General features: G+C 40.3%; 1 protein-coding gene across 1 annotated transcript in view; it reads right to left on the bottom strand.

Annotated features, from left to right (window-relative positions):
- The window catches only part of LOC137618611 (zinc finger protein 665-like), a 504,971-nt gene that overhangs the window by 33,711 nt on the left and 444,658 nt on the right, over positions 1-26,602 (bottom strand). Inside the window, exon 3 of the mRNA XM_068348721.1 lies at positions 10,884-12,207. Coding sequence (XP_068204822.1) covers positions 10,884-11,977 — 1,094 coding nt within the window. The 5' untranslated portion in view covers positions 11,978-12,207. The remainder of the gene's footprint in view (positions 1-10,883; positions 12,208-26,602) is intronic.

Below are 26,602 nucleotides of genomic sequence, written 5' to 3'. Positions count from 1 at the left end.
GACAGAGGCCAACTTCACACACACTGCGAAAAAAAAAAGCAAAAGGACAGATTAATTATGGCAGTCAAAGCGAGGGAGAGCACAGACATGTCTGTTCTCTACCCGAGCCAAAAGTAAAGTGAGCCTTTCACCGGCGTGTGTGAGGGGGGGGGTAGCTAGCTACCCCTCCCTACCCCACCCCCCCCCCCCCCGCTAACTAGCGGCGGGGTAGGAAACCCTCGTTAAAAATTTTATGGCTCGTCATTCAGCTACGCCGAAGTAATTACCCCATGTAAATAGCGTGGTTTGTATTTCAGTTACGGAACAAATTGAAAATTAGTACGTAACAAAATAGTATAGTAAGCACTGTACGACAGTATACTTATATATAATATACATGTACTGTACAGTACATGTATATAATTAAAAAACATTACAGGTATAAAAAAAATTATATACTGTACTGTAAACGAAATATTAAATATGAATTACCTTTGGAGTGACGTGACTTGAGCTGGTAGTGGGTGGAGGCAGAGGGGGGAGGAGACGGTAGATTTAAAAACGTATCAATGCTAATTATGTTATGTACACTTAATAATAAATTTATTATTACTATTACTGTGAACACTTAAAATTAAAAATGCTTTTTTAATTATTTTTGTCTTTTGAAATTTTCTTTATGATTATTTTTAGAACTTAAAAAATTACTCTTTTTTAGCTTTTTAAATAGAATCACTTATATCATCTTTGCTTTCTAACACTTCTCCTTTGGAGAAATATCTATCCAAAGAAGCCTCTTTCTGACGATTCCTCAACATATTTCTAAAATGACTCATACACTTGTCATTAACACTCTCCATAAGACGACCTGTTCAAACAAAGCATTAACATGTTCTTTAAATAAATTCTCTCTCTCTCTCTCTCTTGTTCTTCTTCACTATTAGTGTTAGAGATGTCTATTAATTTTTTCTGAGAGAGAGAGAGAGAGAGAGAGAGAGAGAGAGAGAGAGAGAGAGAGAGAGAGAGAGAGATTAAACAAAAATGATTTGTGTACTCGTGATTTTTAACAACGTCAACGAGTTGAAAGAAAATTAAATGTAACTAAAAAAGCAATATCAGCGAATCTGAATTCCTTTATTAACTAAAACAAATATACAGTATATACAAATACACTCGTGTGCGTATGCACAAACACACACACACACATGCACAGTCGGAGACACGATAGGCGAGGAGGTAGAGGTGGTGACTGCAATAACGTACCGTAACTTACACTACGGAAACTTTAATCTAACTTGGCTTATTTATCTTTTTATTTTTATATTTCATATTTTTTACTATTTTTTTCTTTTGATTTTTAATTTTCATCACTGAGTTACGGTACGTTATCGCAGTCACCAATCTCTACCTCTTCCCCGACCGTCTGTCTTCTACTGCGTAGCAATTCCTACACCTGTGTGTGTGTGTTTGTTCATACGCACACGAGTGTGTTTCTATTAATATTTGTTTTAGTTAATAAGGGAATTCAGATTCGCTGATATTACTTTCTTAGTTACATTTAATTGTCTTTCAACTCGTTAACGCTGTTAAAAATCATATGAACTCTAAACACATTTTTTGTTTAATCTTTCTCTCTCTCTCGGAAAAAAAATAATAGACCTCTCTAACACTCTAACAGTAAAGAAGAACAAGAGAGAGAGAGAGAATTTTATTTAATGAACATGTTAATGCTATGTTTAGAGAGAAACAGAAATAAAGAGAGGACTTTTTTTAAAAGAGCTTGTTAATGCTACCTTAGTTTTCTTTGCTTCACTTTTTTTCTTTCTGTTCATCACGCTGGCCCTTCTCACAAATGATCGTTGCCAACAATCTCTTTGTCCTTTATCCCTATCAACAAAAGGCATTCCATCTCTTCCAGGGTATTGCTACGATGTCTTGTAATAATAGTGACGTATGCAGTGATGTATGAGCGTGGTGGTAGGCTAGTGACTCGCACAGTCGTACTCGTAAAAACCGCCAAGTTTGAATTTTGGAATTCGATGCTGTAAGTTCGGGAAAATGTTGTAACGAGTGGACGAAAAAACATCGCATTTCACACCGTAATGTGATAAAAACGTAAGCTGGGAACGTTGTATCCCGGGGGTCTACTGTATTATTGTCTAAATAAATTGATTGTCAACTAGCTGTAGCCTTGGTAACATGTTCATGAGTGTGTATGTATCCATGCAGCTAGCGCAGCGATCAAACTTATGTCGGTATTAAATGTTTGCCTGCCCACCATGTGCTCAGGGAAAGCATCCCCGTAACTGAATACAGACAGTTCCCAACTAACAAACACAATAGGGATCAAGAGTCTGTTCGTAATGCGGATTGTTCGTAAGTCGTTAGTGTTAAATTTTGGTCTAGGGTAAGCGTAACCTAACTCAGATGTCTACAATTTTCAGCCGTAGAAGTCAACAAATACCCCCATTTCATATAAAATAAGTTATTACAAATATTTTACTTTATCATATTACAGTAGTCTGTATAATACTGTAAAGTTCAGTACAGTATGTTGTTGTTAGTCGTGGCGATCAATTTCTCACGAAACAAAAACACGGCATTCGATTACAACAGCTGATTCACTCTCTCTCTCTCTCTCTCTCTCTCTCTCTCTCTCTCTCTCTCTCTCTCTCTCTCTCTCTCTCTCTCTCTCTCTCTCTCGTGTTATACAATACTTACATATAGATGAAGAAACTAAAATTAGTTTTCTTAGTGTCAATTAAATACGAAACGAAAAAATTATGCCGAGTCTACATCCATTTCAATCGTAGCTAAAAATACGGCATCCGATTTCATCAGCAAACCACTATTTTTTGGGAAACATCATTCTATTCTAGAAAATTGCTACTCTTTAAACAGTTAATTGCACATTAAGAAAGCGTGTACTTTTGTTTTTAAATTTCGGGTGTGTTTTAAAAATCGAGTATTGTTAACTTCTTTTTGTTTTACTTTTGGCTGTGATCAGATCAGCTGACGTCTAGCTGCTGCTCTTGAGAGTGTACGAATACACTAACAAACTATCGTTTATACCATTTCTTAACTTATTCAAACTGTCTATACAGTTGATATTACATAAGCACCAATGTGTTATAACCTATCAAATTTTTTTGTTTATTACATTTAAAACAACACACACACACACTCACTCTCTCTCTCTCTCTCTCTCTCTCTCTCTCTCTCTCTCTCACTCTCTCTCTCTCTCTCTCTGTGGGCTACTTTTCACTACCTCCCATTCCTTACCTCTCTCTATCTCTCTAACAAATGATATCTTTGTTGCTCCTCAAAGTTTCATTTATATTGAAAATCAATCATGATTCAATTTTCCTTACTTTCTCCAATCTCGCACCATCTGTCACATCGAACGTTATAGCGGTAACTTAATTGTTCGACAACTTTAAAAATCGGGCTAGTACTTGCTTCTTCTCATACTTTTTATTTTAGATAGTTTCATAATTGAGGGGGGTACAAGTTGACTTATAACTGAAGTTAGGAAAAGTATTTTGGATATGGAATGGACAATCATCTTTAGTAACAGTTTAGAATTATCGTAAATTATCATTCTGTCATTAGCGGCAGTTTGTTATTGATGATTAAACGCGCCTCCCCCCCCCCAAAATGAAAATAGTTTTCCTACTTTGCTACGTATGTAGGATTTTACATAGCTACGGTAAATAATATTTGTAATAACATATTTACTAAAAGCTTTTAATATCATTATTTATCACTTTCATCATGCACGTTTAATGCCTTCGTTTGTTTATTATGATGGAAGGTTTCCGTTAAAGCGGCGTCATAAAGAAAAACATTATATAAATGGCATTCATTTAAATTATTTGAAAGTCCTAAGAAAAATTAAGTAGAACATTGGTAATAACAAAATCAACATATAGTCAATACAAGTCGGGAGTGGCGCTAATTTCAAAATTTAAACTTGCGATGAAATCTACGGATGTATACGAACATGTTTGGACTTCCGTCAATTTGTGTTGGTATATCCGGATGTTCGTAACACGGATGTTCATATCTTGGGGAGCGTCTGTACTTGCTTGCTATCATTCGTAAACATATGCAGAAACTGTCACTATTCCCTTGGGATTAGAAGCTTGCCAAAAAGAAACCTTACAAGGGTATGTCTCACTAGGCCGTTATGTGAGTATTCCGAAGAGCTCTCCATTCTGTCAGGAAAACAAGCAAGAGGAAGTAACTTCGAAGGATTACGTTTTACGAAACTCGGAATAACAGGGTGGCACAATGATTGCATATGGCAGCTGCAAGTAATCGGCAATAAACTGCATTTACGGGAATAGTCCTGAAGTTTTGTCTTCGTGAGCAGGTATGCGCAACCGAAAGTTTGTTTCAGCCTTTATGGACTGTTAACAAACACCTGCAGTTGTGTACACCTGCTCTGGGAAGGAAGTTTCCCATAAAGAAGCATAGTCTCACATGTTGGCCAAGACCGCAAAGAACACAAACACTGGCCAGCAAGCGGTGGTGGCGAGTATCAGCGAGAGCTGACGAGATCAGGGAGCGCTAGTGAGTATCAGCAGGCACTGACGAGCATCAGCAAATCCTGACAAGTAATAGAGAGTGCTGGAGAGTATCAGTGGGCACTAACGAGTATCAGTGAGCACTGATGTGTATCAGCAAGAGCTGGAGAGTATCAGCAAGTGCTGACATGTATCAATGCTGGAGTATCAGCGAGTGATGACGAGCATTAGCAAACACTGGCAAGCATTAGTGAACGCTACAGTGTTAGAGAATGCTAGTGAACATTGATGGGCTCTAGCAAATGATAGCGAGGAGAGAGTTGAATCTTTCCTGTAAGGATGGATAGAGGTAATTTGGTAGTGCACACTTGAGGCAACAGTAAGCTGAAGCTCTGTGCCCTACCGAAGTAGGGTTTCACAAACTCGCAATGGTTACTAAGGAGAGCAACCTGAGTTGCTTCGTCAGGCAGATGAGCTCGCCCACCAACCTAGCTAGTGCTCAGTGGGTGGGTGCCTAGTGCTGTGCATGACTTCCCTGCAAAATTGTCTTACCGAAGTACTCATGCTCGCCTTAACCCCCACAGGGATTAGTGAATAGTGTAGCCTTATGTCTTCCCCTTGGGCGGGAATGAGAAAGGCTGTGCTGTACTTGAAGAATCGCCGTTTCTCCCTCATAAGAGATTGAAACCATGAGGCTTGGGTCATGAGGGGCTTGGCCTCACAAAGCTCTAAGAGCTTTGTTGTGCCCAAAGGCACGATGTCCATAATAACCCCAAAGAGTTAAAGCTTATGAGACTTGTCGATGGGAGAGGCGGTTGTTGCAAGCAGTCGGCAGTTATCTCCATCTGTGGTAAAAACCTCAAAGGGAAGTTACTAACAAGACTTGTTTTGTACCCCGAGAGTACAGCGATGATGAGCAGGAAGTGCAAGCAGTTACCTAACTCTCCTGTTGCCAAGCTCCAAACGGCTTTATTCTGAAGAGCAAGAGAGCGTCATGGACGAATTCATGCCACTGTGGAGGAATTTCCCAAAGGAGAAACCACCCAGGCGAAGGCAGTGTCTCTCCCATAGGCCGGAATGACAACCAACCTCTGTTGCTGCTGTCGGCAATTTAACCCACAAGCGGGAAGATTGCTGGACAGTGACTGGTGGAGAGTAACTTTCCCTCAGAAAGGAAAGTTGTCCAACACCTGGAGGCAGACCTCAAGGCAGCATCTAGGCTTTCTGTCTACGAGCTGAGTTCAAGTTCGACACCGAGTCCTGCCTGAAGCTAGTGTCTGGGTTCACCCCAAAGTGATCACCCCGACTGGAAAACCCCGAACGGAACTTGTTCCTACGGTGAAGCTACAGGAATAAAGGTGAGCAGAAGCAGAGAGGTCTGCAGTAAACTGTAACACTCTCGAAACCATTCCTTAGAGGGAGGCCTGAAAGCCTCAAAGGAAGGTAGGAGTTGCCGCAAGCGGCAATGGAAGAGATTTCTCTTGGAGGTGGGCGCTGTTGCTTCACTAAGGAAACGTTCGTTCGCCCAGATTGCTCTAAGGGAAGTAACAGAGTTCACACAATAGGCAACTCCTGTTCCCCATCTGAAAGAAAATAAGAATTTCTAAAAACTTTTAAGTTTGTTGCTTTTAATCGTAATATAGTTAAAAGTTTTTGATGGGAGAGCAAGACTACGTCTTTATTGAGCTAAAATAAAGTAATGATTGTTTACAAGTGGTTGTGGGAGCGGGGTGGTTGGTGTGCCACCGCTATCCCGCTCCGCTAACTAGTGGAGGGTAGTTACACCTCGTTAAGGCTTCAACGGCTGGTTCCAGCAATCACTGAAATAGTATTCCTATGTATCAAGCATAAGGTTTGTATATAGTGCCGGAACAAACAATTTATTTCTTACCAATACAATTATGAGTATATAGAGCACTATTTTTGAATTTTGCAATAGCAGTGCCAGAGTTTTGTGAAAATAAAAGAAATGATAAACTTAACATTGCAAAATTGCACAGTTATGTATAATTTTTCCTTAACCATGCGCTGTACGGAAGAATATTGTATTTGGTAATGTAAAATATGTCTGGTATAAGAGCCAGAAGTCAAATTTAACCACATGTACAATACAAGTTCACTCGAAACAGTATTCTAACATTCAATGTCATAACACTTAGCCTATGGCCAGATTTGATCATACCTTTTCTGTCAATCAATTCAAAACTTAAAGGTATACAGGTAGGCCTGACTGGAATATCAATACAGCTTTTTATATCTCTTTCCAACCTATTCTTTTTACTGACCTGACTGTTCAAAGCTTTCAAATATTTCCTTAGAGGTCAAAGAAGACATTGGGATATTTATAAGTTATTGTTAATGAGTGTGAATCTTTTGAATGCTGATAAGTTGCAAAATAACTTTGGAAATACCAACTTCTGCAGAACCCAAGACAAGGAACACAAGTTTAGCCTTGTACATTGGTCTCTTCTCACGGAATGATATAAAAAGTCTCTACGAAAATAGAATAGCAGATGTTCTGAAAGTAACTTTACTTAATAAGGGAAAGTTAAATAGAACTGTGTTAATCATGAGGCCCTTGTTTTCAAACTCGAACATTTGGAAGTGGGTGGGTCATTTCTGAGCCTTATTATTGAATTTTTAAGTAATAGATCTCAATGAGATGATGTTGATGGTCACTATAGTGAGTATAAGAATGTGATATCTTGTGGTCCACACAGTAGTGTTCTTGGACCATCACTTTTCATCTTATATACACACGACATGTAGGTTGGCCTAGAAAACAAGCTTGTCACTTATACAGATGATGCTACTCTCTTTGTATCAATTCCATCTCCTAAATGTAGATCTAGGGTTGCTGAAACCCTTATAGAGTTCAAGCTAAAATTACTGCATGGTGCAAATTATGGGGTATGAAGTTGAATCCTAACAAAACTCGAAGTATGAGTGTAAGTAGGTCAAGAACAGGGGCTCCTCAACATCTGGATCTCAGCATTGATAATGTTTCTTTAACTTTGTATGACTCTTAAAATTTAGGTGTGATTCTCAACAGCAAATTTATTTTTGAGAAAAACATTAGGTCTGTGTCTTCTCCAATTGCACTAAAGATTGGCCTATTGAGAAAGTCTTTTAAGATTTTCAGTGATCAATCTAATATGAAGAAGTTTTATAATTATTTCAGTCTATGTTATTTCGAGTATTGTTCTCCTGCCTGGTCTTCAGCTGCTAAGTCTCATCTTAACTTTTTGGACAGGAACTTACAGTCTATTACGTTTCTTATTCCAGATCTAGATATTATTCTTTGGCACCGTCGTTCAATTAGTTCATTATGCATGTTGTATAAGATTTTTCTTAATTCTGACCAACCTTTACATTCAGATCTTCCTGGACAGTTCCATCCTATTTGTAATACTAGGCATGCAGTTAATTCTAATAGTCAGGCCTTCTCCATCATGAGGCTCAATACTATACAGTATTCTAAAAGTTTTATTCCAGCTGTGACTAAGTTGTGCAATGATCTTCCTAATCGATAGTTGAATCAGTAGAACTTCAAAATTTCAAAGTTGTAGCAAATGTTTTTATGTTGAGCAGGCTGACATAAGTCTTTTTATATTTATATATGAATTATCTGCTTTAATGTTAATGTTTTTCTTAGAATATTTTGATTTTTAATTATTTATATCGTTTATTTCTTTCGTTGTTTCCTTTTCTCACTGGGCTATTTTTCCCTGTTGGAGCCCTTGAGCTTATAGCATCTCGCTTTTCCAACTAGGATTGTAGCTTGGCTAGTAATAATAATAATAATCAGTTTACCACAGAACAACAACAACAATTCGATTTGTGGAATAGGAACTGAGGAAATACTGTACAATTTATTATATTGCTATTTTATTACTGAATCTGAAAATTCTAGTAAATTCTGCATTCCTGAAGAAGCATATGTACAGTGTAGTTTAATGCATTTCCTCTAAATATATTCACTGAGTTTTGATAAATACTGTACATATACATCGCATTGTGATCGGTTACAGAAAAGTTCCAAATTAAGCCTGAAAAACAGAATGCTACAAGTCTAAAGGGTCCAATAAGGAAAGTAGCCAGGTAAAAGTAAATAATAAACAATAATATAAAAACAAAAAATAAGAATTGGAAGTAAGCAACAAATAAACAATAAATAGAGAGCTGTGTTAATATGTTCAATATACACTATTCTTTCCACATTCAACTCTTTCCTCATAACAATGAGATTACCAAACAATTATTCCTAGCTTATGCGGTTAACTACTGCACTAATTTTTCAGAGGCTACTTACCTTTTGTTAAGGGTAAAAGAGACTCTTCAGCTATGGTAAGCAGTTCTTCTGGGAGAAGACTCAAATATCTCTAGTCTTGCATTTGTTAACTGCCAATGTCTCAGATCTATAAGTAAATATTTCAAATTCTAAATGCTTTCTCTATTGAGACTTGTGCCTTCCATAATAAGGAAGTGTGAAAGGAATTAGTATAAATGAAATACAAAAATTTTTATAAGGATTTATTCAATTGGAAAATGTATGTCTTAAATAAGATATCCAAAATAACAATTATTACTTACGGCATAAGAATATTGCAAAATACTTTTAATTACATACAAATAAGTACAAAAATATTAGAAAATATTGTCAATTCCCAATTTCACAGACAAACAAAAACATTCCCTGTTCTTTATAGTCCAACTGAAAAAAAAATATTCATTTAAGAAGAACTCCAAAGTTAGGAAACATTTTTTACTTATGAAGGCAGAACTTTCCATCAGAATTCAAATTGAAAGGAACCTTTTTATCAGCATGGATGCCATCAGGTAAGAGATTTGGGGCCAAAGTTTGACACATTATCAATGCACAAGAAGAGGATGCAAGATAACTCGCAGTGTGTTTTGCACTGCTAGATTTAGCACTGTCTGTCCCAAGATTATCAGTCAGTCAAAGATGGTTGGGTTGGCTGGAAAGATCATTGATTAGTTTGAAAGGTAAGAAATGATGATCATGGGTAGAGTCATGCTGAAGAAATACACAATATGTGCCTTAAATAGGCTAATCTTATCACTCAGTCCACATAACAATGTTAGAGTATCATGGTACTTTGGTGTTAGAGCAAATTCAGTATTGGGAAACACAGGGGATGAATAAGCAAATATAGAAACCAGTGGTGGGGACTCGAGGACTCAGTGGCTTGTCTGTCTTTTTCTAGAGCTTTGAGCACATACTGTCTATCAAAACATGGGTTTTATGAAAGTGTCTTTAAAAGGTGAAAGATGTACTGGTAAGACTGAACAGCAAAATTTACACTGTACAAAAATATTTAACATAACTAAATGCTACCAATACCTTAGAATACAGTACGATAAAGCTATGGAGAAACAAGACTAAATCCTCCTGAAGCAGTGATAAGCAATTCATAAATCTCCCTACAGTATTCTAAAAATGTATTAATTCTCTTATAGTAATCACGAGAAACGACATCGCAGACAAACATATTGGCAGCGATGGAGGACATGGTACATGGATACATAAATGTCTGGAAATAATCAACTTGCAAATACCAACCATCTTAACTTTCTTAATGAAAACTGATGGATTGCCAAAGCCTGGGACTAGGGAGGCCATTTAGAGCCAAGGTGCAACTGGGGGAGCAACCAAGAATTTGTACCATGATACTGAAACTTGAGAGAGGTAGGAATTAAAAAGTGGGAACAGAGATACAACCCTACAATTGTATAAAAAGTCGAAGGTTTTTATGCATGTAGAAACAAACCAATAATAGAAATTAAAAAAGAAATCCACAATAATTATACACCAATTAAGTGGAATTTCACTTTGTACCAACATCATTAAAGAAAGATGGACCCCAGTAAACATGTTCCTCCTCCAGCAGATACAGCATAAGAAATCAGTAGACAAATGCATACAAAACTTTCATTTTCTGTTGTCCAAGTATTTCCTTTAAGCATTTAATTTCCACAAATTCTGTTCAGGTCTCTAACTGTCAGATGTTTCCAAGCAACAAAGGATTTGAATAATTAGTAAGTCAGAAGTACAATAAAATGAGGAAGTACATAACTAGGTAACTAGAGATGACAACTTCACAGCAACTGAACATCATCAAGGAAACACAGAAGATCTCATACAATCGAACATGTTTTTCTTGCTTGATTAAATTTCCATTAAACTTTTTTGTAAATGTCCCATAAAAAATCATTTTCAAAGGAACGGACTCAATTCCAGTTATTTGAACTAACAACTGAGAGTACAACTAGAGTCCAGCAAGTTTGGAAATGTAATCGCTTTGTAACAGATATTTCCTCTTTCCGAAGAACAAGACTTCCCCAATTCCTTACTATTTTTTTCTGAAACAAATCTTCATATGACTTTTCAACCATGATTTCCGTTTAAAAGACTTATCACAGCAACTGCATTTAAATTTCTCCCTAGTATGAACTATATGATGCGCTGTAAGAGATCTTTTATGAGAAAATGCTTTGTCACAGACACTGCACTTAAATGGCTTCTCTCCAGTATGAACTATATGATGCGCTGTTAGAGATCTTCTATGAGAAAATGCTTTGTCACAGACACTGCACTTAAATGGCTTCTCTCCAGTATGAATGTTATGATGCTCTGTAAGACTACATTTCCGAGAAAATACTTTGTCACAGACACTGCACTTAAATGGCTTCTCTCCAGTATGAATTTTATGATGCCGTCTAAGACTACCTTTCTCAGAAAATACTTTGTCACAGACATTGCACTTGAAGGGCTTCTCCCCAGTGTGAATTCTAGAATGATTTGCGAGATCAATTCTAACAGAAAAGGCATTGTCGCAGACACTGCATTTAAATGGTTTCTCCTGAGTGTGAGTTCTTAAATGCACTAAGCTATCCTTTTTGTGAAAAAACCCTTTGCCACATTCACTACATCTGAATGACCTACCGCTTCCTCTTTCCTTTCCTTTGTCCTCTTTCCTACTGGATCTCAACTGTATGCCACATTTCTCTTTCACACCTGTCCTTACAGTCTCCTCCTCCTCTTCATTGACTTCCCTTTTGATGATTTGTAAATCCTTCTCACTTACCGATGCATCAGATTCCAAAGAATATTTCCTGTCATCTTCGCTTAACTCAAATATTAATGGCTCTGCTTTGAATTCTATTTCTGACTCTGCTTTGAATTCTATGCCTGACTCTGCTTTGAATTCTATTTCTGGCTCTGTTTTGAATTCTATTTCTGGCTCTGCTTTGAATTCTGGCTCTGCTTTGAATTCCAAATCTGGATCCATGAAAAGAGAGTCATTATCAAAGAGCCCAAATTTATCAACAAAATCATCATTTTCCAACTTGACTGCAGAGTTTGAAAAGGAATCTTCCATTTCACTTTTTATTGGAAATTCTAATGATTCAGAGTTCAGCATTCTCTCCCTATCACTGGATGACATCCTCTTCAATATTATTTCCAACAGTGTCCAAAGATAAAGTTAACACTAAACTTAAAATTCTTTACATCAAAGTCTTACTGCATGAATCCACACACACCTTTCTTCCTTATTAACATTCCTGTATCCTTTCTTCTTTCTTTTCCCAGTCCTCTATCTTTTGCAGATATATTCAATAGTTTAAACAAGCTCCTCAAAAGAGGTGGAGGATTATTTCCTTAGAGATGAAAAGTCTGAAATAACAGAAAAATCATTGGAAAAGGGCAAGATGAAAATGTTGGAGTGATCTGATATAAAATGACAATTGTCTGAACTAAAATAATTTTTTTTTAAAGTAATTTGTATTTTTCTATCCATACAAACCTGAGTCCTTTAATTAGGGAGACTCAATGATTGGATGGTTGGAAGTCCCCTTGGAACCAAATCTGGGAGGTTCTGTAACTTCGCATACTTCACATACCAGGTATAAGAATGAGTTAGTAGGGTCCCAAGGTAGCTGTTAGGTACTACCAGAAGGGCGAGGTGAGTGTAAGTGCCTTTATTTAACAAGATAATGACCTCTTGTACAAACAGTTGAAGGCAGCCATGGCACAAAATTTCCAACAATGTGAAAAATGCAATGGCAAATGTAAACAGGATTTTCTATTTGAGGGAGAGAGCGAGAGATAAATTAAGCAATAGCATTATAGCGTATGAGCGTGTATGAAACACGTGCGGTACATGGCTCCCACTAAAAAAAAAAATATACGTATGAAATAGAGTGCCCTGATCTAGAGAGACAAACTGTAGGTGGGCCATCTTGCAGGGGATAATTAGGTTTTAGACGATCAATGAAGACCCAGTCTTCTTTGCCATGAATGGTAATTTAAAAAGCCTTTGGTTTGTAACGAATAATGAGGAAAGGGCCCTAATAAGTGGGGTGTCAATGGTAGCTTGCTGGCGTTGGTGAGCACGAAGACATGTATTTCGGTGTTTAAATCTATTGGTATGTGTTGGTTAGCTCGGAGCTTGTACCTCTGCCAGCAAGGTGTAAATTTTCCCAAAACGTGAGGTAGGCACTGGAGATTGTCGGAGGAGGAGCAGACCCAAAACTTTCAGCAGGGACGACTAACAGGTCACCATACTCCATTTCAGTTGCTGACACATAGAGGGTGTCGTTAGGAATGGTCCTTCATCGCAGGAACTGAGTAAACCAGTTGGAGCCATTTCAGTGGGAGATCAATATTATTATTATTATTATAATTATTATTATTATTATTATTATTATTATTATTATCATTATTATTATTACTAGCTAAGCTACAACCCTAGTTGGAAAAGCAGGATGCTATAAGCCCCAGGAATCCAACAGGGAAAAATAACCCAGTGTGGGAAGGAAATAAGGAAATAATCAGCCTATATGAAAACTATTAAAAAATTTAAATAAAATATTTTAAGAACAGTGACAATATTAAAACAGGTCTTTCATATACATTCTATGAAATGAGGCCTATGTCAGCCTGTTCAACATGAAAAAATTTGCTGTAAGTTTAAAATTTGAAGTTCTAAGGATTCAACTATCCGATTAGGAAGATCATTCCACAATTTGGACACAGCTGGAATAAAGCTTTTAGAACATTGTGTAGTATTGAATCTCATGATGGAAAAGGCTTGACTATTAGAATTAACTGCAAACCTAGTGTTACGAACAGAGTGGTACTGTCCACGAAGATGTGAATTTAAAGGATGGTCAGCATTATGATAAAATCTTATGCAACATGCATAATGAACTAATTGAACGATGGTGCCAGAGATTAATATCTAGATTAGGCATATGAAATCTAATGGACCATAAGTTCCTGTCCAACAAATTAAGATATCAAGCAGCAGGTGAAGACCAGACAGGAGAACAATACTCGAAACAAGGTAGAATGAAAGAATTAACACACTTCAAAATAGACTAACCACCAAAAATCTTAAAAGATTTTCTCAATAAGCCAATTTGTTGTGCAATTGAAGACGAGACAGACCTCAAGTGTTCCTCAAAATTAAATTTGTTGTTCAGAATCATATCTATAATTTTAAAAGTCATAAGAGTTAAGGGGACTGTCCGCTATGGTATTTGACATAATAACTTTAGAAAATCATAAATCGTTTTGTTTCTTTGTCCTATATGCTCTCCAGAAGTTTCTGCCATTTTTTCTACAAATAATGAAGATGAGGCGGTCTTTAAATGATGACGTCATTCTTACTGTGTCGTCTGCATGACAGTTTGGGAGAATCGTGTTTGCGTGTATATTTTCGCATATATATAGCGAGTTTTTCACTTACCTTTCGAAATTTCATACGTCCGGCAGAGATGGAAGGCATTGGTAGAGGGTAGGGGAACGAAAACTACAATCTACGAGAAGACCAGCCAGTTTCCAAATATGTATGAAAGTTACGTTGCATGTGTGTTTTTTACTTGCAGTTCGTATGTACACAGTGTTTTCACAATGTCCTTGTGAACTTTATATCAAAGCTAATGTTACCTAAGGTCAAAGAAAGAACAAAAAGTAAACAGAGAGCACCAAAAAAGAACCAAGAAGAGAGGGAAACATGAAAAAGAGCACAAAGCTGGAACATTCTAACTAAAACTGGCAACAGTGAGAGGCCGCTGGCAACTCATGACAACGTCACACCAAGTGTATTGGTAAACTTAAGGTTCAAATACCTCGTTTAGGGAGCCTTCATGTAGGAATTAACAATAAAAGTATAAAGTAAGGTTATCATGATAATGTTATTTTGATTTTTCTAAGAAAAATCAAAAATTTATAACAAATCTTTTGGAGCTCATAATCCAAAAACATACTTATTCAACTTCAAACAATTAACTTTTTGCTTACTCATCTAAATTAGTTAAGTATTTAAAATGGATTTTGAGCAAAGCAAAAAATCTATTTTTGGATGATATGGCCATGTCGTCCTGATGGAAAGTTCTTTTAGGCAGCTTTCTAAGGGATATTTGGCTACAGTGATACTCCCAGAGAACTGACCACTGGTCTTCAGAATTCTAACTCCTGGCGCGAGTATCCTTAATATAAATTTTAAGGATATCGCATAATATCAGGGCATGTATTTCTTGATACGACACATAGCAATCTTCACCCCAAATAGAGTTTTCGCCTTGAAGGGGAAGGGTGACGAGTTTGAAGGGGAGCCGTTATCAAGGTTAACCGGTGTATCCCCTCCCGGTACCACCCCGGCGAACTATTCCTTGTTGCAATTAAGCATGGATAGCAGCAGATAGAGTAGTTTCGGGTGGGGACTTTGTTACATAGATGTATACTCCTTTTTAGAAAGGAGGGAGGGTCCATCAGGACAACATGGCCATATAGATTTTTTGCCTTGCTCAAAATCCGCTTTTTGGGCTCAGCCATGTCGTCCTGATGGAAGTTTACCAGAGAATTAACTTGAAAGTACTATATCTGTGGGTTTGTATAAGTGCCATTACTTTGAATGAGTTCCTTATATGGTCTCCTAGACCTTTATATATGACATTACCGTTATTTGTCATATCTACTAAGCTTGGAACTAGCTTAGGGCTTCCTGCCCCCTGCAGGGAAAGTGTCAACTTCGACTAAAAGGATTCAAAGTTTTTATCTCCATTGTAACTGAGATAGCAGCAATAAGACGCAAATGCGTTTAGTATTTTACCTTTTAGCTAAATTATCAATTGTAGTTACAATCAGTTATGAATCTGATCCGGCATTGAAAACACATCAGGGTCCATATTTTCACTTGTTGGAAAAACATGTAATTTCATCAAAATGATGCCACTCAATAGAGATGTGAAACCAAATCTGACTGATTTGTACAGATTTTGGAAATGCATGAACACCGTGACGCAACGTTCACTCGGCACGGGTGTTTTCGGTCAGATATGCACCTATGTGGAACAGTGTGTTAATCATAGTTGTGATTTGCACTTGGGGGTAAATGTACCCATGCACCCGATGCACTGGGAAGTCCCAAAGAAGGTCACTGTTCGTCGCAGGCTTAGACGACGGGTTCTCTAGAACTACCCGCCGCCACCACAACATATCTTATCTTATGTACTTGCTTCGAATAGTGTTGGAAGAAGTTCCGTGAAGAAACAATTTTTTTTAGGATCATGAACTGCCGGTGAGCTGTCAGGATCCGCTCTGCGAATAAGTTGGTGAGTATTGCTCTCAGTTATTTTAGGGATATATTTTTTATCCTGAGGTATCGCCTCGGAAGAGCTGTCCTTCTTTGAAGTCTGAAGTTCTACGAAGATAGACCTTAAGACACCCTAATGGGCATAGGGAGACAGCTTCCTTCAGTGGGTAGATTCTCCAAAGACCCCACCTTTTGGTGGGCAGCCCGTTTTTGGCGAGAAAAGAAGAATCGGGAGAGGATTCAGTTCTCCCTCTTCTGTGAACTGAATATGGTCTACATCCTTGATAGGGCCAATATTTCATAAACTCTAGCCCCTGCGGCTATTGCGAAGAGAAAATTTACTTTCTGTGTTAGCTCCTTTAAAGTACAATCCTCATTGTTTAGGTTCGAAGCATAGTGTAACACTTTGACCAACGACCATGTAATGGGCTTTAGAGGGGTTGTTGGCTTGGGTCTAGTGTATGCTTTGGTACCTTAAAAAAGGTTTCGCTTATGAGGTCCGTCTCAAAGGCGTATAGAAGAGGTCTAGTCAAGGCCGACTTACACTTGGTTATCATATTGGAAGTCAGGCCTCGTTCAAGTAGGTAAAAGAAGAAAGAGAGACAAACCTGTTGAAATTTCTGTTGGTCCCCTTGTTTTCACGAGGGGTGCCCCTTTCTTCTAAGACAATTCACATTGTCTCCTGGTTGGACTTGACTTGTACTCTACAAAGAAGTCGGTCACATTCTTCGAGATCCCGATCGATCTTTAGTTCACTGTTGGGGCAAAAAAATCCTGAAATGCAGGTTGTTGGTTCTCGGGGATGAAATGTAACAGTCGACTTCTGCACCAGTTTTGATAAAGCTGGGTACGGCAGAGGAAACAGCTATAGTTTCAATTCAAGAACTAGAGGAAACTAATTATTTTTGGGCCATTTGGGGGCCACTACAGGAGCTGTTCCTTTGCAGGATACTAGCTTGTTGAGGACTTTTAGCAGGAGATTGGTTGGTGGAAGCAGATACATTCGATTCCATCCGTCCCAGTCGAAAGACATGACGTCTATCGCTTCTGCTTAAGGTTCTCGTAAGGGGCTACTACTTCTTGTTGTCGCTCATTACGAAGAGGTCGATATGCAGTTCCGGGACTTTTATCGGGAATAAAGAAGAATGAGTCTGCGTCTAGGGACCATTCTGTCTCTATCTGCTTTCGCCTGGATAGAGCATCCGCCGTAACTTCGCGGAACCCTTGAAGGTGAACTGCTTGATAATGCCATCTACTCTTCCTTGCCAGGCGGAAGATGGCTAACATCACATGGTTCATGTGAGGTGAACTCGAGCCTTGTCGATTAGACATATTACTATCCTCAACGTCAGGAGGACTGTCATAGCCTCCAAGATGTTGATGTGAAAATTTTTGAACTGGAATGATCAATTTCTTGCCCTTTCCTTTCATACGGATGGCCTTCCCGTTCTTTCATGGAGGCTTCTGTGTGTATTGCCACTGATGTTTGTGGTGGTTGCAAGAAAATTGTCTGTGCTAGGCTCTTATTCATTGACCACAGCCTCAATAGCGTGCGCAATCGTGTCGGTGTCAACCTTGTTGATCTCTTAGAGCGTTTGATGCGTATCTTCTCCAGACTCCTGGCTCATCCTTTTGTTGCGCTTCTTAGCACCGGGTCTGTCACTACTGCGAACCAGAGAAAGCCCAGTGCTCTTTCCTGTTGGCATTTTGAAATCCTCTTGTGTTGGATTATTCTCCTGACAGATGCCTTTATTTCTTTCCTCTTCTTTAATAGAATGGAGAGGTGTTGTGACTGCAAGTTTTCATGGATTCCCAACCATTGAAACTTGTGAACTGGAGAAAAGCGAGACTTCTAGCGACTGGTCTTGAGGCCCAGGTGTTCCAGGAACTGGATCACCTTTCCGGCCGCTTGCAGACAAGTAGTCTTGGATGCTGCCCGCACCCACCAATCATCCAGGTATGCTACTACCTGCACTCCTTCAGAGCGTAGGTGCTGGACGATCGTGTCCGTCAGTTTTGTGAATACCTTTGGGGCTATATTTAGTCCAAAGGGCATGTATGTGAAGAAAAATTTTGTCTAATGTAGCCTGAATCCTATGTAGGAGGAGAGGGGGCGACTGACTGGTAGGTGCCAGTAAGCATCGGCCAGGTCTATTGAGACTATATACGCCCCTTTTTAGGTAAAAGGGTCCTTATGTGTTGCACTGTAAGTATCCGGAACTTCTTGTTCTCGATGAACTTGCTGAGTAGAGACAAGTCTAGAATGACTCTGGGTCAGTCCAAGTCCTTCTTGGGAACATAAAACAGCCTTCCCTGGAGTTTTGATGGACTTCCTTTCCTCATTACCTTCTTATTCAAGAGTTCTGAGGCATATTCTTCCAATAAGAGGGGGGGGGGTTGGAAGAATTTTGGAAAAGTGGGGTGGATTTCATTCCATTTCCAACCAAGTCCATTCGTAATTTGGCTGTGGACCCAGGGATCGAAGGTCCAACGATCCCGAAAGAGGAAAATCTGCCTCCTACCTGGAACCTCACATTGCTTAAAGGTTCCCTAGGACATATTTCCATGACCGCGTCCTCCTCCACCCTTGGGAGATTTCCGGAGGATCTTCTTTTTGGGCCCTTACCTTGTAGGGCCGAAAGGTGGTCAAGTGCCTTTCAAATCCTGGATTAAATACAGGTGACTGGCTACCAGCTGATGAGAGACCATCTAGAAGGTGTTTTACGGCTGGACTACCATTTGAGGCACCGTGATCATGGTCACCTTATTGCCTTATTGCTCTGGGAAAGGGTCTATGCCCCAGATACATGATGAAATCAGTTTTCTGGGTTCGTGTTTCACTGTTGTTGCGGAAAACACAGGGTCTCTACCGGTCCTTTTTTGACCTGAGAGAAACCTACAAATCCATCACAAGGGTGGGACGTTACTAAAGGCGTGCACACATTTCTTAAGCGGTTCCGATGAGACAGGGAGGCGGCAAGCTTATATTCGTCTCCTGTTCCCTTCTCAAAGGATGGTTTGGCAACTTAGGAAGGTTCTCTTTAAACTGCTGACCTGCTATCTCCGGATCCAACTTTGAGACGGAGAAGGTTAGATGTACTTCTTTCCACTTCTCCTTGCAGGGGGGCATAGCTAGAGATAATGGTTTGCCTTTCTATAGGATTGGGCAGGTTTTGCCCTCTTTAATTGCTCTCCTGACACTGCCTAGGGCTTTCCCAGAAAGGGGGGAAGGCTCATGAGGAAGAAGCAATGACGGTTGGGTGCTTCTTGTTCAATGCTGAGACTTTGGAGTTATTATATCCGGCCCCTTTCTGGGTCTTGGTAAGGATGGCTTGGGCCTTGTCATGTTCGAAGACCATGACTTCCTTCGTTATAGCCTCCTCGCGGGATGTAGGTTCATCTCGTAGTCTCACGAAGCAATCTGGGTACACTAAAAGCTGGGCCAGAATTGAAGTTCTTCTAGGGGATTGGGCCCAACTTCTAGGAGATATAAAGCTTCCTATTCAACCTGGGCATGTGTTCTGTCTACCCCCAGGGGTTGGTTCGGAACATTGAGGGAGTTCAGATATTTTAAGGGGCTTAGTGGAGCCCCAGGAGCGTTTTGCTCCTGCAGAACTGTCTAGCCAGTTGGGGAGTTGGGGTTGAAGAGGTTGACGGCATAACTTAATATGCTGGCACAGTGAGCTGAGGTACCTCAGTCATCGTCATAACAGTTCCTTCTTCCTCTGTGGGTGGTTGAACCACTCCTTATTCAGGGCCTTATTGCAGTAGATCCTGTCTGGTGTCAGTGGACACCTCTAACATCCGATCCTAGTGGATGTCCAAACCTTGCAGTGCCTGTTGATATCCGCGTCCACCGTCCGTTGGATAGAGGGAAGCTGGACCTGTGCCTGAGGCACATATGTATTCGATTGAGCCTTAGGGAACAGCAAGCAATTCAAAGATTTGTTAGGTAGGTAAGGCCCCTGAAAGTTCTTCTGGAAGCCTCATACTCACCTTTGTTGGGTTTCTCTTGCTGTATCCCTTGACTCCGTAGCGTCAGGGATATCTTTTACAAGCCGTCGGTCAGCAAGGTCAAGTGATTGGAGTGACCTTTTGGGTCCCAGAACCTCGGATCCAGATACGATGCGGCAGGGGCATAAAACCTGTACATCGTAAGCCCACAAAAGTCCTTACACTTGTGGTTGCAGAACACCACTGTACACTTCGCCATCGGTTCCTCCTGTAAGGGAGAAAAGGGTGAATGAGTAGCCTACTAGGTTGTTTATATTATTGATATAATATATGCTAAAAATATGGGTTCCAGTACCTCAGGGATCCAAATACGATGCAGCAGGGGGCATGAGACCTGCACATCTTGTGGCCACAAAAGGGCCCTACTTTTGTGGTTGCAGAATAGGACTGCACACTTCACCTTGCCCTTCTCCTGTAAGGAAGGAAAGAGTGAAATGAGTATGGGGTAATTTATCATACTGATAAATATATTCACATGTATTAAATAGTAATCATTACTATTATAATTATAGCTTAGGATAGTAAGCTAGAAAGGAAATTGGAAAGACACATATCTGTCTTTCCTGTCCAGGTAATTGCTGTGACCTCCCTCAATATTAATATTTTAAATTTCCTTATTAGGGAAATATAGGGTGGAATAGCTCTAGTACTTAGAGCTGAAGTCAGTGTATACTAACACTAACTCCCCACAAGTGAAATATTAATACTGTAGGGTAAAAATATGTGTTCCGATGATCAAGGATACATCAGAATGTTGAAGAAGTGCTTCACCTCAACATTTACTAGATCTCAACAATGGACTGTGAAAGGATAGACAGAGTATGTTGGAAAATCATACTACTGTATGTTATATACAGTAGTTTTCTAACTGCTGTATTTGCTATACTGCAGGAATACTGTCTACTGTATAATCTTATACTGTAGTTCTGCCGGTATACTACCGGGCTAAGCTAGTACCTGGCGGCACTAGTCGACAGAGAGAGAGAGAGAAAGAATGGAGAGAAGGACTACCGTATTATTATAGTTTAGTACAGTAATTAGGGTTGTAGGGACTACTGTCTCTACTGCCTTCTTTCTGAAATGAGGATTCAAATGAAAGGGGAGAGAAAGTATTAATTCTAGCTTCCATACAGCAACAATATCTGTTGCTGGCTGCACTGCCGGTTACAGGGTTTGTGGATGGCAGTCCAAGGGAGGACTGAAGAGCACTCAAATTTGTAATGGGTCTCCAACCAGCAGCTGTCATGGCCGGCACAACCTTTCCGGGAGCCTTGCTTCCGTTAGGGGGAAGGTCAAAGCGGTAATCTAACCGCCTTTGTAGGAGCCCGGCCAGCATTGTAATCTGCCCGGCAAGCAGGTGATTATAGAATACTGGCCACAGGGGTCATGGCGACTAGGCCGTCACTAAAGGACAGAAGGGGGAAGGGAAAGGGTCTTATATTTTGCATAGAAAGAGGGTGGCAGGTATGCCTCCTGCTTTCAGCTGCAAATCAAGGAAACATAGTTTCCTTGCCGGTGCCGTCTTGGTCGGCAGAGGAATGACGAATCCTTAGGCTAAGACATTGCCAGATATAAGACATGTCTTCTAGTCCACAAGGGAGAAAGGTGGCAGCGATTGTACTACCACTTTCCGTTGTGGACTAGGGAAGCCCCGGCTTCCTATGCCGGCAAAGGTGTAACCGGCAGGGGAATAACTAATCCCCCAACGGTAGCGTTGCCGGCAACAAGACTGAATACCCTGAGTTACTGTCGTATTTCAAAGCCGGGATACTCACCGGCAAAGAGGATGGACAGAAACACTATCTAGGTCAAGCCGAAGTACACTACTCTATAAAAAGACGAAAGGTAGGGTTTCCGCCGGCTGGCGGCACTCAGGAGGAAGGAAGGGTTTATCCTCATTTCTCTAAAAGAAACGAGTATCGAATTGTGATAGTAATTCTAGTAGATATACTATCTCCAATTGAATTAATAAAACGATACGAGAGGAAAAACGGGGATAACGTTACTAAAGTATACTAAAACAAGTTAGGCTAGCCTAACTCGAGTCGGGATCTCGGCTACGCTAATACCACCGAGGCCCTAACATATACGATCAAAAAGTTTTATCAGAAGAGGAAATATTACATGTGTAAATCTTATCTTCACTAGTATAATTTGCCTAAATAGCTAGAATTTCATTATAGCTAAATACTGGGAACGTCGTACTACTAAATAAATAAAGAATTTATGGCGTACGACAGCGGTCCAAAATGGCCACCTCCGGTTCTGGCTCTGCTCCACTAAACACATCTAAATTATGCTAATTTAACTGTGAGAAGGGAGCCAAAAATTATACACAAGAAAACTTAAAAACTCAACTTTCCAGAGGATGAAGATGCTGGAGATTGCATTGTAATAATCCTTTATAATAGTAACAACACCGAGAGCAAGTGGGAGAAACACCGTGCTCAATTCGCTACTGCAAAAGGAATAGTTCGCCGGGGTGGTAACGGAGGGGATACACCGGGTAACCTTGATAACGGCTCCCATTCAAACTCGCGATATCCTTAAAAGTTATATTAAGGATAATCACGCCAGGGGTTAGAATTCTGGAGACCTGTGGTCAATTCTCTGGGAGTATCACTGTAGCCAAATATCCCTTAGAAAGCTGCCTAAAGGAACCTTCCATCAGGACGACATGGCTGAGCCCAAAAAATCTGTTATATGATTAATCTATGCAGAATCATATTTTAGTTCAATTATCATGCTAGATTACCATTAACATTTGTTTTAGGTATTATGAGTGTAATGCAGGAAATGGAAAAATAGAAAAAGTGATTAACAGTAAAAAATAGTTAATTGACTGAACACAATACATATGTAATAAACCACTACCAATAATAAGTCAGTGACTCAATTATGGCTGCATGAGCAGTGACGCATCAATATAAACAAACCCAAACTCCCAAGACTCCATAAGTTCAACACAAATTGTACAATATACGAACACTGAATATTACACACAAAGTGATAGAGGTACATAGACCCCCCTATAGCAGTTTACACGAAAAGGTGCAGGAATATTACACCAATATTCCCTCAAGAGTAGGTCACCACAGAACACAACCTACCTCACCCACGAACCAGGCAATTCTAACAAGTCCCTCTAGTGCATACTCCGAGCAAGATTTTATTTCAACAAATATTATTGTAAACTTTATATCATTTCTAAATTACTATGGATGGAATATTTATTAATCATTATACATTGGAATTATTTGCTAGTTCAACGAAATAAAATAGTTATAAGTAATTAAATAAATCCCGCCATTTGTTGCTTGTCCGCACAACTAGTCCATCGGGAGTATCCCAAATACTCATTTTCTCAAATTACAATTTTATCAAATTATCAAATACTTCCCTATACCAAACAAAATGTAAACATAATTACTCAAACTAAGTGGATTATCTATAATATAATAATTATACCATAATATATGGATGAAATATTCATCTGTTATACCCAGGAGAGGGGAGGATGAAGAAAAGACAGAGCCAATCCTTAATCATTCACTCAGACTAAAACAGGGTAACAAATGTCCTCAACCTGCTGCTAATTGTCTGTCAAGGATCTTTAGGTGTTAAACCAGTTGTTGTGTAGCCACCACAGGACCAATAGAGACTGTATCGAATCTCCTGTGGGTTACGTCTTGCAGGTAGCGGGCGGTGAAAGTCGTTTGACGCCTCCACATGTCCGCCTGTATAACCTGCGTCACAGAGTAGTTCCGTTCGAACACCAGGGATGTAGCAATGACCCTGACATCGAGTACTCTGGCCAATGTGTCGGAAGATTTGGATTCAGTGCGATATCCATGACCTAGCGAATCCAAGCAGAGATGGTGTTCTTCATGATCCTCCTCTTGACATTCCCTGTGCTAGTGAAGAGTGATGACACTCAGGGCGAGCTCTCGTAGTTTCCTTGAGGAAGGGCCTCTAGTTTCTTTTTGGCATAGTAACTATTGATCTGGATCATTGGACATGCTGCGAAGGATTCCTAGACTGATGGGTTCAGATTCTGTCATCTGAGCTGCCAGAAATGAGGTCGAGCACTCCTTGGTCCATTGTCGTAAATGAGACACATTAAGAGCGTCTCATGGGGTTTGACAAATCTCTTGGCCGAAGTCAACACAAGTGGTAGACCTGTCATCAAGGTCAAGAGACCTCTGCTGCTTGGAGTCCTGGAATGAGGTCTCCTTTCCAACTATGGGTCCATAGGCTCAAAATTCTGTATGAGGAGTGATGCCGACGTGGAAGAAAGGTTAATTCCTTCCGGTCTGAAGGCCAGGCACAAGGAATAGCAGTAGCCTTTCATTGCTGAGACCAAGGGACGCTATCCTACCAAAGGTAACCGAGGAACACCCCTAATGCTGGCATAGTGGTATCGAGGGGGAGGATATCCCTTCAATGATTCCAACTGACAGTCCACTTAGACTGGGTTGGCCGAAGCCAAAGATCTATCGAGGTATCCAGACATTCTCTTTACAACATGTTGCGGGAGAGACTCCCTGAGAGAGGAGGAGTTAGATAGTCTCCAGGTGTGAAGTCACAGCGAAGGTACAGTTTTGTTAAAGATGTTCACATGTGACTGATAAGAGTTGCTGAGGGGGTTATCTCGGGATCTACATCGGGAGTTGCAGAAGAGTCGACTGGGAATGAAGTCTGTTGGGCAAGGTGAATTTCGCTGATGAAATGAGTCTGCTGGGCATGATAAGTCTTACTGGTGAGACTAGTTTGACTGCCTGTTCCCGAAGATCAAGGTTCGGGGAATGAAGGAAACCAATTCCCGTAGGATCTTTCAGGATCTACGTCAGTAGGCGAGACAAGTATTCTAACGAGACTTGACTGCTGATGATGAGGCCTGCTCTGAAGGACAATGGCAGAGAATGGGTGAAGCAAATTCCTGTGGGAGGGATTCCCCAAAGTAGAGACTAACTAGGAAAAGGAAGATTCTCTCGCGAATGGGAAAGGAGGCCACCGTTTACTGCCGCTGTCAACGCTCCTTCCAGCAAGCACGAAAATTGCTGCATAATGGCTGGTGCAGGATCTACTCCGTCAGGAGGGAAGTAGATGAACCCCTTTCTCCGCTAGAAGAATTCTCCAAAGGGGAGACCAACGGGAGAAGGAAGTTTTTGGGAGAAGTAAGTTTTCGGCATAAGGGAAAGTCACGATCAACATCTGCTGCCATAGTCAGTTATTCACCCCGCACCGGAAGTTAGAGTTCCATCACGTAGAGGCGATCCTTTTCGCCGCACTCTCTGTTTCCCATCCCCGAGTTTTAGCCCAAGTTGAAGGTAAACATCGCTGAGGGACAGAAGTAAGGTTCAACGATTGGTGAGTTGGCGATTGCCAAACTAGCGATCGGAGACCTTCAAGCTGGCAATCGGCAAGCTGGAGAATGATGATTGACGAAAGAACAAGCAGTCAATCGGCTAGTTGGCAATAGGAAAACAACTAGTTGGCGATCGGCAGTTGGAGAGAAGCCCGCGAGCAGGTCGGGAATCCAGAGATTTGATGGGCGATGGCGAGCTACGAACAGCAGTTCGATCGCGAGAGGTAAGAGAGGAGTGTTGGACAGGTGAACGGCGAGTTTGAAGAGAGTCAGGTGAGACAGGCGAGGGTCGTGAACCAGAGGGAGAACGGCGAGACTGACGACTCGTCTCGAAGGCAATAGCTGAGGAATGGGCGAACGGCGAGATCCTTGAAGTTGCTCCGAAGGGGATCGTTTGGCAGATGCGACGACGAACCAAACTGACGTAACTTTGCCAAAGGTGAAAGAGATTGTCTGAGGCGACGAAAAGGACTACGAACTCGGAGAGCTCGCCGATGACAAAGATGATCCTACGCAGGGAAGACTTCTCAGCTGTAAGGTCTATGAAGAGGTGTCTCTATGGGTGGTCTCTCGTGAACGAGAGGTGATTGCTCGCAGGAGAGACTTGTTTCGAACTTTGCTCTGCTCCCAACTTAAGAGTTGGCTCAGCATGGGGGGAACAAAGTCTTTGGTGAAGAAACTGCAACAGCTGATGAGATGTAGCTGTCAGTAATTCTTCCTGCAGGCAGGAAGATTGCTAGACAGAGATGATGAAGGGAAGTTCTCCCTCAGAAGGGAGGGCAGCCCAACATCTGGGGAGGATAACTCTTTCTCGGAAGGGAAAGTAGTCTAACCCCTGGAGGCGGACCTCCAGGCAGTGGTCTTTGCTTCCTATCAACAAGCTTTGTTCAAGCTGAAGGTCTGCATCGAACGCTACCTGAGAAAACGTAATTGGAACTAGTTCCTTAAGGTTAGCGTGCTGATTGATTGATTGAAAGTTTTCACGCATCCTGACATCTAAGGTCATTAACGACAATACCATTTAGTCTATATATATATAAAAAAAAGAATATTTAATTAAAACCATAAAAGTTTAATGTCATTTTAAA

Source organism: Palaemon carinicauda, chromosome 25, assembly GCF_036898095.1.
Source record: "Palaemon carinicauda isolate YSFRI2023 chromosome 25, ASM3689809v2, whole genome shotgun sequence".
NCBI lineage: Eukaryota > Metazoa > Arthropoda > Malacostraca > Decapoda > Palaemonidae > Palaemon > Palaemon carinicauda.
Note: the sequence above shows the minus strand (reverse complement) of the source record. Positions and strands in the feature narration are given on the sequence as shown.